The sequence below is a fragment of the Heliangelus exortis genome, chromosome 6 (assembly GCF_036169615.1).
Source record: "Heliangelus exortis chromosome 6, bHelExo1.hap1, whole genome shotgun sequence".
NCBI lineage: Eukaryota > Metazoa > Chordata > Aves > Apodiformes > Trochilidae > Heliangelus > Heliangelus exortis.
Window position 1 is genome coordinate 21,319,313 of NC_092427.1, and position 14,115 is coordinate 21,333,427.

At 41.5% G+C, this 14,115-nt stretch overlaps 1 protein-coding gene across 8 annotated transcripts in view; it reads left to right on the plus strand.

Annotated features, from left to right (window-relative positions):
• The first annotated feature begins 1,234 nt into the window (after positions 1-1,234).
• Positions 1,235-14,115, plus strand: part of USP40 (ubiquitin specific peptidase 40) — a 35,700-nt gene continuing 22,819 nt past the window's right edge. For 2 of the 8 annotated variants that reach the window (XR_011726523.1, XR_011726522.1), the window contains exons 1-10: positions 1,956-2,212; positions 3,433-3,649; positions 4,150-4,217; positions 6,390-6,503; positions 7,081-7,245; positions 7,831-7,977; positions 11,607-11,750; positions 12,830-12,958; positions 13,476-13,577; positions 13,922-14,029. Coding sequence is in view for 6 of the 8 variants with exons in the window: in XM_071747114.1 (XP_071603215.1) it covers positions 3,451-3,649; positions 4,150-4,217; positions 6,390-6,503; positions 7,081-7,245; positions 7,831-7,977; positions 11,607-11,750; positions 12,830-12,958; positions 13,476-13,577; positions 13,922-14,029 (1,176 nt within the window). In the remaining 2 variants the exon portion in view is untranslated. The other 6 variants (XM_071747114.1, XM_071747117.1, XM_071747118.1 and 3 more) reach the window with 6 other exon arrangements.

A 14,115-nucleotide genomic window follows, 5' to 3' on the forward strand; every position in this document is an offset into this window, starting at 1 on the left:
CCTCACTACCAGTAAAAACAAACGCGGTGGCCCATTTTGTGCTGAGTCATTGGAGTTCCTCAGTGTTCAATGGAGAAACATCTCCTCAACATGCCAGTCACATTACCTTGGACTTTTCTCTTGATCCTTGCTGTGTTCCATCTTATCTCTTGGTCAGGCCAGGCAAGTCTGGTGCAAAGACTTCTAGAATAACTTTTGAGAAAATTATTTAGTTGCTCAGCAAGGAGAGAAGCTCTGAGGTAAGAGTGAAAAGAAAAACCCACTGAGAATGTTTTATGTGCTTATGCACGCTAAGTGAAAAAATGTGAATAACAACTGTAACGTGTTATTTCCAGATTTATATAAACATCATATAAAAATTATGGAAGGCAGCGAGTTTAATAAACAGCATTTAAAAAAAAAAAAAAAAGTTTTGGCTATTTTGTAATGAGAGTCCCTCCCTTGCTGAAAATGTGCAAGCTGATAGCTGGTAGGGAAACATACTGCTTCTTTTTCCACAGTATGATTAATTTGCCATCCTAACCTTCCAGCACTCTTAATGTGAAAGGAGTAAGGTCAAAGGCCAGCAGAGGGCGAGTGAAGTTAACCAGTACCTTAGGGGTGTTTCTGGCGAGAGTTTGCCAGCAACTCCCTCAGTTGGCTCAGTTATCTGGCGAGAGTTTCTTGATAACTTAAACTTTGCTGGGTTCAAGGTAGTGCAAGTTGATAGTTCCTTACAGGTCAGCTGTGGTCAGTCACCACTATGAGAAGACAGAAGAAACACCAGCAACAAGCCAGGTGTCATCTGGGCCACTTGAGGGTTGGTGGCAGCTCTCAGAAGGCAGCTGCAAACACTTGGTTTTTTTGAAGAGGGAGCTGGTCTTGTCTGACGACTGTCCAGGCTCATCTGTATCTGCAATGTGGCCTGCACCTGATGGGACTCAGGGAATGAACTGGATCAGAAGGGGCATGAGGAGAAGCAGCCCCTGATCCTGTGAGTGTAGCCCTGGTGTTACACATCTGGTCTTCCAACACAGAATTCCATCCCTGTTTATATTTTCCAGAAGGTTTCAGGAGGCTCTATCACTTGGGTGATGGAGGGGGGTTTTGCCCAGGAATCCGGGCCGGGCAGACCGAGCCCTCAGGTTGTTGAGGCCGAGAGGTAACCATGGCAACCTGCAGGCTGCCTCCCGCCCTGCAGCCGGCAGAGAACTACAGCCCCCAGAAGGCTTTGCGGGAGGATGAAGGGGGTCGGGGACGGGGCCGCCCTGAAGAGAGGCTCTGCCCGCCGGTGTTCTGTTCGCATCGGCTACCGTGCTCGGCGGCACCTTCCCATCCCCTTTCTTCCACAGAGCGAGGGGGCTCTGCCGTTCTCCCTCCGGGGCTCTGCCAGGTGCGTGAAGCCCCCGGGGCGGCCTTTAGGTCCCAGCGCCCTTTGCGTGCCGCCACAACAAAGATGGCGGCGGGGCCGTGGAAGTAGGAGCCGGGCCGGCTCCGGGCGCTGGTTTTGAGCGGTGAGTGGGGAGCAGGGCTCCAGACCTCGTCCTCTCTTGGGGAGCGGTGAGACCGCACCTGAAGGCTGGGCCTAAGCAAGTGGGGGCTTCGGGGCTGGAGCAGACTGAAGGGGAAGGGAGGGGGGGCTCGGCCTGAAGAAGGGAAGGCAGGGAGGAGAGCGTGGTGCTGGCGGGAGGGCGTGTGTGCCGCCTGGGTCTTGTTAGGCTTGAGCTGGGGTGGGATGAGAGGGTCCAGAGCCGAGTTATAATGTTAGAGATTCCCATCGCAGCTAAGGAACAGAGAGCCGGCGCTTGGAGGGGTTGTGGGATCTCATTTCACGTGGTTATTTGGCAGGTTATTGCTCTAACTTCATAGAATCCAGGCTGGGTTTGTTTGGAAGGGACCTTGAAAATCATCTGACTTCAGCCCCCCCTGCCGTGGCCAGGGACATCTCCCACGACACCAGGTTGCTCCAAGCCCTGTTCAGCCAGGCCTTCAGCACTTCCAGGCATCCATATCCTCTCTGGGCAGCCTGGGCCAGTGTTTTACCACCTTCACAGTACTTTGTCTTGCTTTGTGGGGGCATTGGACTAGAGACATCATCCAGAGATTCTTCCTAATCTGTATTACTATGGAATTTTTTTTTTTTTAAGGAAGCTGCTAGCAACAGCCCTGTGAGGAACCTGAAGTAAGGAGAAGCGAGGGAGGATTTGGCAGTGTCCTGCTGAAGTGTTTCTCAGTCAGTGAAATCGTCACTGTCCTCCTAGATAGGCACCTTTTTGTGGTGAACAGATGTATTTAGGGCATGCTGTTGTGTATAGAGATGAGGAAAATTGGAAGGGTTATAATCTTTATCTAGTAAAATGCTGAAATGTAGAAGGCCTAACTGGAAAAATTAATGAACACTCTGAGTTTGGAAAAAATGTTAAAGTTGTGAAGCATGGGAACTGGGACCATTACAGGGTTTTGGAGGTTTTTTAGGTCATCAGAGCTGCTTTCAAAGGAGCAAAACCTCATGTGAGGAGATCAAAATTATTTATTTCCTGTCCATTCAGAAAGTTCACCAGACATATAAATTTATCTTGTGGGTGTTTGTAAGAGGATATGTATTGTATGAAGTTCTGAAGAATTATTATGGAGCAAACAGAATGTACACTGCCATGGTGCTTCATGGCTCTGAGCCTTCTGCCTAAAACCTTCTCATCTATGGAAAGGTCAAAACTCATCTTATTGGAATGCTGGTTTATACACAGTTTTAGGGGATGCCTGAAGAGCTACTGGTTGGTTGCATGGGGAGCTGTTGACTACATTTGGATTTTCACAAGACCTTCAGTAAGGTGTGCTGCTGAAGTCTATTAAAGAGTTAAGCTGACACAAGAGTAGAAAGTTGTTGCTTGATTAAATAATTAGCTACAAGTTGGGAAACAGAAGATCAGCAGTGAAGGAGGGTTGTGAAGGGGAGTTGATTTCCTGCTAGAGCCTGTGTTCTGCATGCCATAAATAGGAGAAAAAATTGGTGAATGCTGAGGCAGTTACTTTTTCTTGTGAAATCAACACATGAATTTCTTTGGTGGAACAGGGATTTTGATCAGGTTGAGGGGCCTTATATACCTTTTCTGGAGCACTAGTTTATTTCAGGTGTTCAGAAGGACCTCTTTATTTTATTATGTGTGTGGTTTTGCTTATGTAAAATTCAGCTGTGATGTGTTTGATCTCAGTTAGGAGTCTATGCAGACCTGAGCTAACAGAAATACTTTTAGGTTTTTTCATCCTTTTTTCTTAAATCAGCGCATGCTTTTATATGGCTCCAGCATTCATTTTTAGAACGAACAGAATAGGATGAAAAAAGTTATAAACAAATTCTTCAGTCAAGGCTGAAAGGTTCATATCTGAGGATTAGGGGTGGGTGGATTCAATTGTGTTTTTATATTGAATAGAATATTTTGTATTTTTTTTAAGGACTATTTTGCCTTCACAATGTTTGGGGACTTATTTGAAGAGGATTTTTCCTTTATTTCAAACAATCATCATGGAAGAGGGAAGAAATCAAAGCCCAGGGATTCTGAGCCTCCAGCTCCCAGGGATTTCACCAACCTAAGTGGTATCAAAAATCAGGGTGGGACCTGCTACCTCAATTCCCTTCTGCAGACTTTGCTTTTCACACCTGAATTTAGAGGTAATGTCTTTTCCACCTTCTTAGAGTAATGTTGGAGTTGATGCTTTACAGTGGCTTTGATTTCTAGTTATTTATTCAAGAAACACCACAAACAGGATTTCCTTTTCAGGAACAGGTTATTTTGCCTCAGTTACAGAACATTCAGAGCTCTCGGTCTGTAAAATTAGTATCATCACTTGTGCACAAAATGTAAGTATTGTAAACATGACCTTTTATTCCAGGGAGAAAATGTACAGCTTGTGAAAATAAGAGAGATTACTGCTGTCCATGAAGTGTCATTCATTTTTAAATGCAGACTCTACAATTGCTTAAAAAATAGGTATTTTGACATCTGAACACCTTTATCCTTATGTGTGCTTTATTGTTATAGCTTGAGCCAGGTGTAAGGATGGGTGATGTTCAAAGGAATACCATCATAATGCTTGGCTGTTAAAGTACAATAAATCTTTAAAGAGGAGACTATCTTTTTTTTAAATAGGCATTTTTCTTTTTGATCACAGAAGCACTGTTCTCACTAGGACCTGAAGAACTTGGCACTCTGGATGATAGCAGTAAACCAGATGCAAAGGTATTTAAAATTTCCTTATCATTGGGCACGGCTGAATGGTCATTTAGAGGAATATTGCTTAAATTTGCATGAAGCCTTTTCTGAGCAGGAATGAAAGCCTGACTTCATTAGGGAGTGACAGCTGGGTTGACTGACACTCAGTGTTACATGTAGATATAGGTTTTCAGAACCAGGAGCTTTTGCTTCAAAAATAAGATACTGAGCCTGTTTTTGATGAATTTGAAAGTGGAGATCCTTTTGTTCCTGAAAGCAGGAACAATTTAGAATTTTCCTGCACAGACTGGATTGTTGGGCTGAGACCAGCTGTATGAAATTCAATAAGGCCAAGTGTTGGGTCCTGCATTTTGGTCACAACAATGCTGCAGGCTTGGAGAAGAGTGGCTGGAAAGCTGCCTGGCAGAAAAGGACCTTGGTGTATTGATTGGCAGTCGGCTGAACATGAGCCAGCAGAGTGCCCAGGTGGCCAAGAAGGCCAATGGCATCCTGGCCTGTATCAGAAATTGTGTGACCAGCAGGACCAGGGAAGTGATCCTGCCCCTGTACTCAGCACTGGTGAGGCCCCACCCTGAGTACTGTGTTTAGTTTTGGGCCTTTCAATACAAAAAGGACATTGAGGTATTGGAGCAAGTCCAAAAAAGGGCAACAAAGCTGGTGAAGGGTTTGGAGAACATCCCTTGTGAGCAGCTACTGAGGGTGTTGGGGCTGTTTAGTCTGGGGAAATGGAGGCTGAGGGGGAATCTTATCACTCTTTACAAATACCTGAAAGGAGGTTGTAGTGGAAGTGGGGTTGGTCTCTTCTCACTGGTGACAGATGACAGGACAAGGGGAAATGGCTTCAAGTTGCATCAGGGGAGATTTAGGCTGTGTATCAGGAGAAACTAAGGGTTGTTAAACACTGGAACAGGCTCCCCAGGGAGGTGGTTGAGTCTCCATCCCTGAATGTGTTTTAAAAAAGCACCTGGATCTGGTGCTCTGGGACCCATGGTTTAATGGTGGGTCATTGGGAATGGGGTAATAGGGTTAGGATGAGGTTGGACTCAATGATCTTGAAGGCCTTTTCCAGCCTTAGCCATTCTATGATTCCATCAATCTGGAGACTCCTTCTTAGTTTTTTTTTCTCTTCTGTAATTTAAGCTAAGGTTTCTTAGGTGGATCATAGTTTATGCACTTGTAGCTGCTCAGAGGGATAACTAAATTAATACCAATAGCAAAGGTAGCAATTTACTACTCAAAGTAGTAAATATATTTGTAGTCATGGAGGCAACTGTCTCTGTCCCACTCAATAACTTATTTCGCATCAGAAATAATAAATCTAAATCTGTGTGCAATATAGGTGATTGCACTGAGGCTGTCTGAAGGTTTTAATAGCCCACCAGTGCACGAGATGGTACAAGACTGGAATTTAATTTTTGGTTAAAAAATATTCCTTGTAGTTGACTGTGAAATTTCATTAATTAGTTCTTGGGTGAAAGTGATAAAACTGTTTGCTTGGAATTTTTTTTTTTCTTAAAATCATGGAATTATTTTAGTTGGAAAAGACCTTTCAGATCACTAAGTACAACCCAGCACTGCCAAGTCTACCACTAAGTCATGAACCTCAGCACCACATATTTTTTTAATTCCTCCAGGGATGGTGACTTCACCACTGCCCTGGACAGCCTGTGCCAGGGCCTGACAAGCCTTTTGGTGAAAAAATTGTTCCTAATTTTTTCCTAATTTATTTTTTTTGTAAGTAAAGTATAAATATAGGTAGCTGATGAAGCTTAGCATTAGCTGTTCTTCTCATCTTAATCCACTCCACCACCAAACCCTTCACTGATCAAGGAGCAGCACGTGTTAAATCTTTGTCATGTCTTGTGGCTCATATTAGGAAAACTATCAGAGCAAGTATCGTTTTTGCTGTGGTGATGCCTTAGTTTTTAATCCATACAGTTTTTGCTTTATCCCAAAACTACATTCCATGTCTGAGAAAGGTGAGAAACTGTAGGTTTTTGGACACCAAGTCTGGCCGATCTTTTGTTGTGAATTGAGTAATCTGCATTATGGAAGCCATAGATAGTGGTGGTTTATTAGCAGTTTTTTACTAAATCATTTGTCTTTTATTTGAATTGATTGTTTGAAGACTCTGATCTGTTGGGTATTTTTTTTTTTATTTTATTTTTTTATTTCTAGGTTCGAATAATTCCATTACAACTTCAACGGTTATTTGCTCAGCTTCTGCTCTTGGACCAGCAAGCTGCATCTACAACAGACCTTACTGAGAGCTTTGGGTGGAACAGCCATGAGGTACAAAATCAGTTACACCATCCCTGAAACTTTTTCCTGAAGGGAGAATTTTTTTTTAAGTCTGACATTTAAGAAATATCTTAAAATACTTCAAGCTATGGAGATAGCATTGATTTGGGTCAACTATTGTGTACTGTTGTGTCTCTACAAGAAGAACATGCCAATTGTTTACAGCAAGCAGCAGAAGAAAATTGTTCTGTTAGATACAATTTCAGTAGCATTTTTGCTTTGCTTTTTTCAAGAGTGTTTTTCCAACAGTAATTAGGGCATTTGTACTGAAATACTTAGATTCTTACCTACATTGAACTTTGTAACTCATCTTAGAGTTAAGTCTATATCTACTCAGATGCAGGTTTCTTAGGTGGGTCATAGTTTATGCACTCGTAGCTGCTCAGAGGGATAACTAAGTTAATACCAATAGCAAAGGTAGCAATTTACTACTCAAAGTAGTAAATATATTTGTGGTCATGGAGGCAACTGTCTCTGTCCCACTCAATAAATGTTTTTTTTTAAGCAATAAGCTAAGCAGATGGCACTATTTTATTTTTCCATGTGTTTTGTGTTTTTTATCATGCAGGAAATGAGGCAGCATGATGTGCAGGAATTGAATCGGATTCTGTTCAGTGCATTGGAAACTTCCCTTGTGGGGACTTCAGGTCATGACCTCATTAACCGTTTGTATCATGGGATTGTTGTCAACCAGATCATTTGTAAAGAATGCAAGAACATCAGTGAGAGACAGGTAAAGCTGGGAGATTTTCCAGTTTAGTTTTGGTGGGTTTTTTGGGTTTTTTTTTCAGTCTGTTCTAGGTTTTAAATTCAATTCAAAAAACAATTACGTCTTTTTTGAGAGTCAGTGGTGGCTTTCTTGGTTCTAGGTAATGTGTATTGGTTAGGGCACTGCAGACTGGGAAATTTGGAAAATAATACATGGCTTTGTTATTAAGTCTTGGCTGGCATTTTCTGAACCACCTACATCAGGCTGTGATTCAGAGATAGAAAACAAGTGTTACTGCGTCTGAGTTGGCAAGCATTGCCTTTGCTAGATGTGGTTAGAGAGCTAAACAGTGATGTAACAACAGTGAAACATATAATTACATTCTTTCAATGCTCTTTGAAATTTACCAAAAAACCCAAAAATGTTACTAGTTGGGTTTTAAAAAAAAAATTATTTTTATCTGTTGGGGTTTGTAGTCATTGTCCCTACCATCAACCATGAAAGCAAAATGAGTGCTCACATCTGCTGCAGATGATATGAATATCTCTCTAATGTGCTGTGAACTTACAGCACATACTACCTCGTATTTTTGGTTGTACTTCTGCACAGGAAGATTTCTTGGACCTAACAGTGGCTGTAAAGGGTGTTGCTGGCTTGGAGGAGGCCCTATGGAATATGTATGTGGAAGAAGAGTACTTTGAAAATGAGAACTTGTATCGATGTGGAGCCTGTGATAAACTTGTTGAAGCCTCAAAGGTAACACATTGGAGATTCTGTGTTCAGCTTGCTAATGTTTAGATACTTTGTTTATGCTGCTATTTCAGTCTAGCTCTGAAATACCCCCCATATCTTTAATTAGATGGATGCCAGAATCTGACTTGTTATTTAAACCTCAGCAACTACGTTAAGAAAAGCCCAGGCAACTAATTTCTTGGCTTGAATATTGTTGCAGTCTTAAATCCTGTGATTACACTCAGAACCAGTGAATGGTTCTGAGAGTATTGTATTGCTTGTAGTTCTGAGAGTCTTGCCTGGTTCACCTCTACTGCACCTGGCTAGAGGCATTTCAGAAGAAAGGCTAAAGGAGAGGCATAATGAAAAAATAAATGGATCCATGTAATGAAGAAAAACATGGAAATTCTCTCATGAAGAAGAGAAAAATAATGAACAACTATTGATCTGGACAGGGAAATGGGATCTGTTGATCCAGGTGTTGCAGTTTCCCTGTTGCTGAACAGGTTATTGCAGTGACAAAAGGTAACACTGTAGTAGGTATTTTCAGTATGTTCTGTAAATCTAGAGCCTTCAGGTGTGTATGAATATATTCATACAAGGAGCTATCCTAGTGTTTGAAACCCTGGGTATGTTTTCACCCTATATCCTTATGTTGTCCCCATCCTCCTGCTTACTTCTGGCTTAACCACCACCACTTTCTGTCCTCTCGTGGCACCACCAAGAGTTTTTCTCCATCTGTGAGGCCACGCAGGAGAAGGATAAAAATCCAGGTGCAGCAGAGCTGTAAAGTCATGTTCCTGTGGTCAGAGTATGGACTGAAAGAATCTTCTCCTTTAGGCTGTAGCTTGAAGGTACTTTTGAAGGCAGCTCATGGGTTAGTGTGTTGAGTTGTGCTGCCTTTTCATAATCTTCAAGCTAATGAATTACTGCTTTGATCTGATCTCATATGTGGGTGAGAACTGTAGATATTTGGGGGGTTTTGTTTGGTTGTTGTTTTTGTTTGTTTGTTTTGTGTTTTGTTTTGGGTTTTTTTCTTTGGTTGTTTTTTTAATTGCTTGTAAAACCAAATGTAGTGACCCTTTCTGTTCTGAAGCTCCTCAGTGTTCAGTGGAGAACTGTTGCCACTGAGCCTGTGGTGTTTATTGAGAGCTCAGAGACATCCAGGCAGCAGTAGTTTTCTGCCTACTTCCCTGCCTTCACCCCTGGGCAACATTCAGATGTTTGACACTTGCTGATATGGGTGTCCTCCAGAGGGGCTGTGTATGTGACTGTCACCACTGGTTCCTTTCTGTAAGGCAGGACAGCCTGCACAATACCAGTACTGACAGCTTGTCATGGTCAGTTGGTTTGTCAGAGTCTGGACTGGTTTCCACAGCACAGCAATTTAATTTAAGATATTTTATATGTTTGTTATCCATTCCCTTAGCCAGGGCCAAGGAAGGGGATCCCATTGAGAGCTTTATGAGAATTGCTTTTTTCCAGAATGACAAAAAGTGGTGTTGGTTTTCTTTTGTGCTAATTTTCCATGTCTAAATTTTTTAATAAAAGTTACTCCACTATTTTATTATAAAGGGGAACCAGACATGGACAGCTGTTAGAGCACTCTGATTTATTCTGCCATCTTCACAACAACCAGGCTCCTTGACTTCCTTTGACTCTCTTCTACTACCCAAGGAGTGCAATAAAAAACTTTCAGCACCCTTAGTGTGAAAGGGAATGGGTGCAAAGGCAAACTGAGGGCAAGTAAAGTTAATCAGTGACTCAAGTTCAGAAATATTTGCCAGTGCCTCATGTGGCTTGGTTATAAGGGCAAAACTTTGCTGGGTTCAATGAAGTTTGAGATAACAGTTGCTTAACTCTTATATGTGTCATGAGTTCAAGAACACAGTGGCAAGTTCAAATCTGGGTAAGAAGCCACATAGGTGGGGGATGTGGGGGGATGAATGAACAACCCCAAGGGAGGGGGCTGTGTTGGGTGGCTGCAGCAGGAAGAAGGGACACTGTGTCAGTGGGACTGCTTCCAGTGGCTCTGGCCCTGCTGGCATGATTACAGCAGCCTACAGCAGGCATCTACACTGGCAGCAAGTGAGATGCCAGCTGAGTCCCAAGGCTTGATAGGACCTTTAGGAAGGGCTGTTTCAAAGAGAAAATGACCCATGCCTACCCACTCTATTCATCTCTCCCCTCACTGCTTCATAGAATCTTTGGATGTTGTTCTTTCCCCTTTTATGTCTTGGCCTCTAGAGATACTAGTAATGAAAAAAAATTTCATGGTCCAGAACTTTACCAAATTTTAAAGGTACAACCTGGTTTTTCATCCTAAACTTGGAAGAACGTCCATAGCCTTTAGTGCTACTAGGCTGCAACTTGGTCTTCACAGCTGATGCAGGTGGAATATCTGATTCAGGGAGTTTGTTAAACCATACTTGTGTTCCTGGAGGCTCTCTATGGAGTTGGATGGAGACACTGGGAAGGCTCAAAAGCTCCTCCATTGAGTCTGCACATAAATTCTGATGTGATGGTTGGATTTGCTTCATACCAATGTTCCTAATGTGCTCGTGCACCAAGTTGATAGATCTTGGTTAATATTCTCCCTTACTAAAATGGATTGTCTTGGCATTCCTGCCTTGAGGGTCCCCTCCTGCATAAATGAGAGAGACTTCAACTCTTGCTTGGTTGTTCTGTGTCTGGCTGTAGGGTTTTCCAGGACTCACCTACCCCATGCCACTCAGGCACAGTGTTGTGCCTGTTTACCAAAGCCAACAGGTCTTGGTCAAGGCCCTTTTGTTCAAGCAGCATGGCAGGTGTTAAGCAAGATGCCCCTGTGATTTATTCTGATTACATGTTTGAGACCATTTCTATTGCATTCAGAGGCAGGCAAACAGCCACTCAACAGCATACTGCAAAATGCATGTGGGATTGGTCTCTTTCTGGGCAACATACAACTGTCAGAGCTTCTTATGTTACACAATTTCTGGCATTCACATTTTAAAGCACTGTGCCTGTTTGCCAGCCTATACCTGGGGTCACACAACCCCAGAGAACAGGAAAACTCCTCTGAAGCAATTGGGATAAACTTCTGGTGATGTACAAATGCTGTGTGTGGAGGAGCTGACCAGGAGAACTTGCAGTGGAATCAAGTGTGGAAGCTACATTTGGAGTTTGAGCTTCATTTGTGGCTTTATTTATTTTAGATTTTTTTTTTTAATTTTGGGTGGCTTCAGTGCCTGCACCAGATGCTGAGCACCCTACTAATCCTTGGGGCCAAGGGCGAAGCAGATGGGGAGATACTGTATTGTCTGACTTCACACATGAGCACAAACCAAGGGTTCTGAAGCAGCTGCTGCTTAGTATAAAATTAAAAAAAAAGAACATGTGGGCTTATGGAATTACTGACTAGATTTTCATCAGTCTCCTGCAATTTCTGTAAGGTGATTAACCATGGGACTGGTGATCACCATTCAGGGCTTATCTTGGTTGGTTTTAGGATGCCTGGCTAGAAGGGAAATTGAGTATTAGGGAAAACATTTTGGAAATAAAGACACTTGGTTGTAATGAAGCTTTGCTAGGAAACAGCTGACCATAGCTAGGTTGGAAACACTATTCTGTTAGAACTGTGTGCTTACAATTTTTTAAAAATCATTTTGCAGTCTGCTAAACTCCGCAAGCTGCCGCCTTTTCTCACCATTTCTCTCCTGAGATTTAACTTTGATTTTGAGAAGTGTGAACGATACAAGGAAACAAGCTGCTATACATTTCCCATCCAGATAAATCTGAGGCCTTTCTGTGAACAGGTTTGTACTGTTTGGGTTTTTTTATGTTGTTAAAGTTTCTATATACTCTGCAGAGAATTGGTATCTCAAGGACCTTTTTTATTTTTCATCTTTTGTTTTGCATTTTGTCAGGGCAAGGTATTTGAGAAGCTTTGTGGGGTTCTACACTGTCCCTAGTTGCAAATTCCAATTAGTTTCCAAAAGGCTGCTTTCTAACTTGAGTGATGAATTGCTTGTAGGATATAATAATTACTTAAAACTTGATCTGACACTTTCTTGGAAGGAAGATTATCACCTGAAAATTGCAATCTATTTTTTATTGTAATTATCTGATAATACCACGTAGAAATTTAGCTACATATGTTTTATGTGCTTGTAGTTTTCTTATGGATCTCTCTTTGAATTCATATGGATGTATTTTGATTCCCAGATGAGCTGTACCATTCCTTGATTGTAGTGAAATGAGGCAACCAGGTGCCACTAATTGCCAGGTAGTGGGCATATAAATATTGGCCCCCCAGTCCTGCTCATGTGCAGTAGGGGCTGCCCTAATCAGGCACAGGTGGGCTTAACACAAGCTCATGCCCACTGCCTGGCAATTAGTGGCACCCGGTTGCCTCATTTCACTACACTTGATGACAATTTTTGATCTTGATATAAACAATATACTTCATAGAGACACTGTTTTTGTAAAAGACATTTCTTAAAGAAACACTGCAATGCAAGTTTGGAGATCTCTCAGTTGTTAGCATTTGAGGAAGGCTTTTTCCAGTTGGCTTGTGTATTTTAAAATGTTGCTTGTTTTTTTCTAGTCTGAAAAAACAGATTGATCTGTTCTATTATTTGCATCAATATCTCATTATTTTAAGTTTTGAAATTCCAATATTGTTCAGATTCATGCTTAAAAAATTGTTTAATAAGCCATTTCTTTTTTTCCATGGTTTATGTCAGTCCATACTTGTGTTCCCCAGCACTGAAATGCCTTTCAATCTCTACACATGCAAATGCACACAGAGATATCTGAAGACATGCAGCTGTGTCCTTGTGTGAAAGACTTACTGATTATATTGTTGTTATTTTTATTGTTTTTCTTTTTAAAGACTGAAATGGATGATTCAGAGTACATGTATGAGCTCTTCTCTGTTATTATACATAAAGGTGGCTGCTATGGAGGACACTATCATGTTTATATCAGAGATGTGGATGAATTGGGAAACTGGCAGTTACAAGTAAGTCCTAAAGGTTTTTTTCTTCCTTGCTTTATATATCTCATTTTTTATAAAGGTATTAAGAGTTAATGGATGAAATGCACATCAAAACTAATAAATATTTTAGGGAGGCATTTGCTCTCTCCCCCCATTGAGGAGGTTAGTTTTCCACAGTTTGTGATTTCTACCAAGATTTTGTAGTGAATTTTTGCTTTCTAATCTGCTGAACCATCTCACATTACCAGACTTCTTTCCCTGGTGAATTAACATCTTTGTTCAAGACCAGCACCATCATTTTAGTGGCTGACTCTTGGCTGTCTGGTTGTTAATAATGCAAATGCCTTTTTTTGTTAAAATAAATTATAATGGACATTCTTTACGAAAATATGGAGTCCATAGCAGGTGTCAGAGGCAGCTTATCAGGACTTCCTTCACATTTCTAAATTGTGGATGCCAATGTTAGTGCAGAATGTAATTGAGAACCACTCATTGTGTGTGAAAGAGCAGCATTTGTGACACTCCTGTTTTTCTCATACAGGAAGAAGAGGATAAGCTAATTGAAGATAAGGCTTCAAGAGATTCCAAAAATGCCAAAGAAACAGAAAATCCGTTGGCAGTGTTAAAAGGGATTTTATCAGAGGTATGGTATGTAAGGAGTTTATTGCTTTGGTTTGGACATTAGGGAATCTTGAAGAAGGGAGTAGTGAATGCAAGAGTGAGCAGGTTTAAGTGTACAGAACTCTGCTGAGCTTCTTGTGAAACAGCTAAAACTTGTAAATTAGCCTGACTTTAAAACTAATAGTGACTCTTCATACAGAAAATGTCCCTTTTGGAGTATTTCTTAAGTTGTGTTTCTCCTAAGCTGTTGAAAAAGGTTCCGTTGACTACAAACAGAAATGATTTAAGTACTTTGGAAGTGGCTTCTTTGTGTTGACCCCTTGACTTTTGTAGTCTTCGTTATCCTGGGTTTTCATTTCTCTGTAGGAAGAATCTGAACAAATTCCTGTGGATCAATTACGGCAGAAATTACTGGAGAAAAGAGGGGTGTCCTGGAATAAGAAATACCGGAAACAGCACGGAGCATTACGGAAGGTAATAATCTGCATGTTAAATTGTTTTTTTACTGTTACCATAACTTTACATTTCTATTCCTGTTGACCTAGGACAGTAATTGAAAT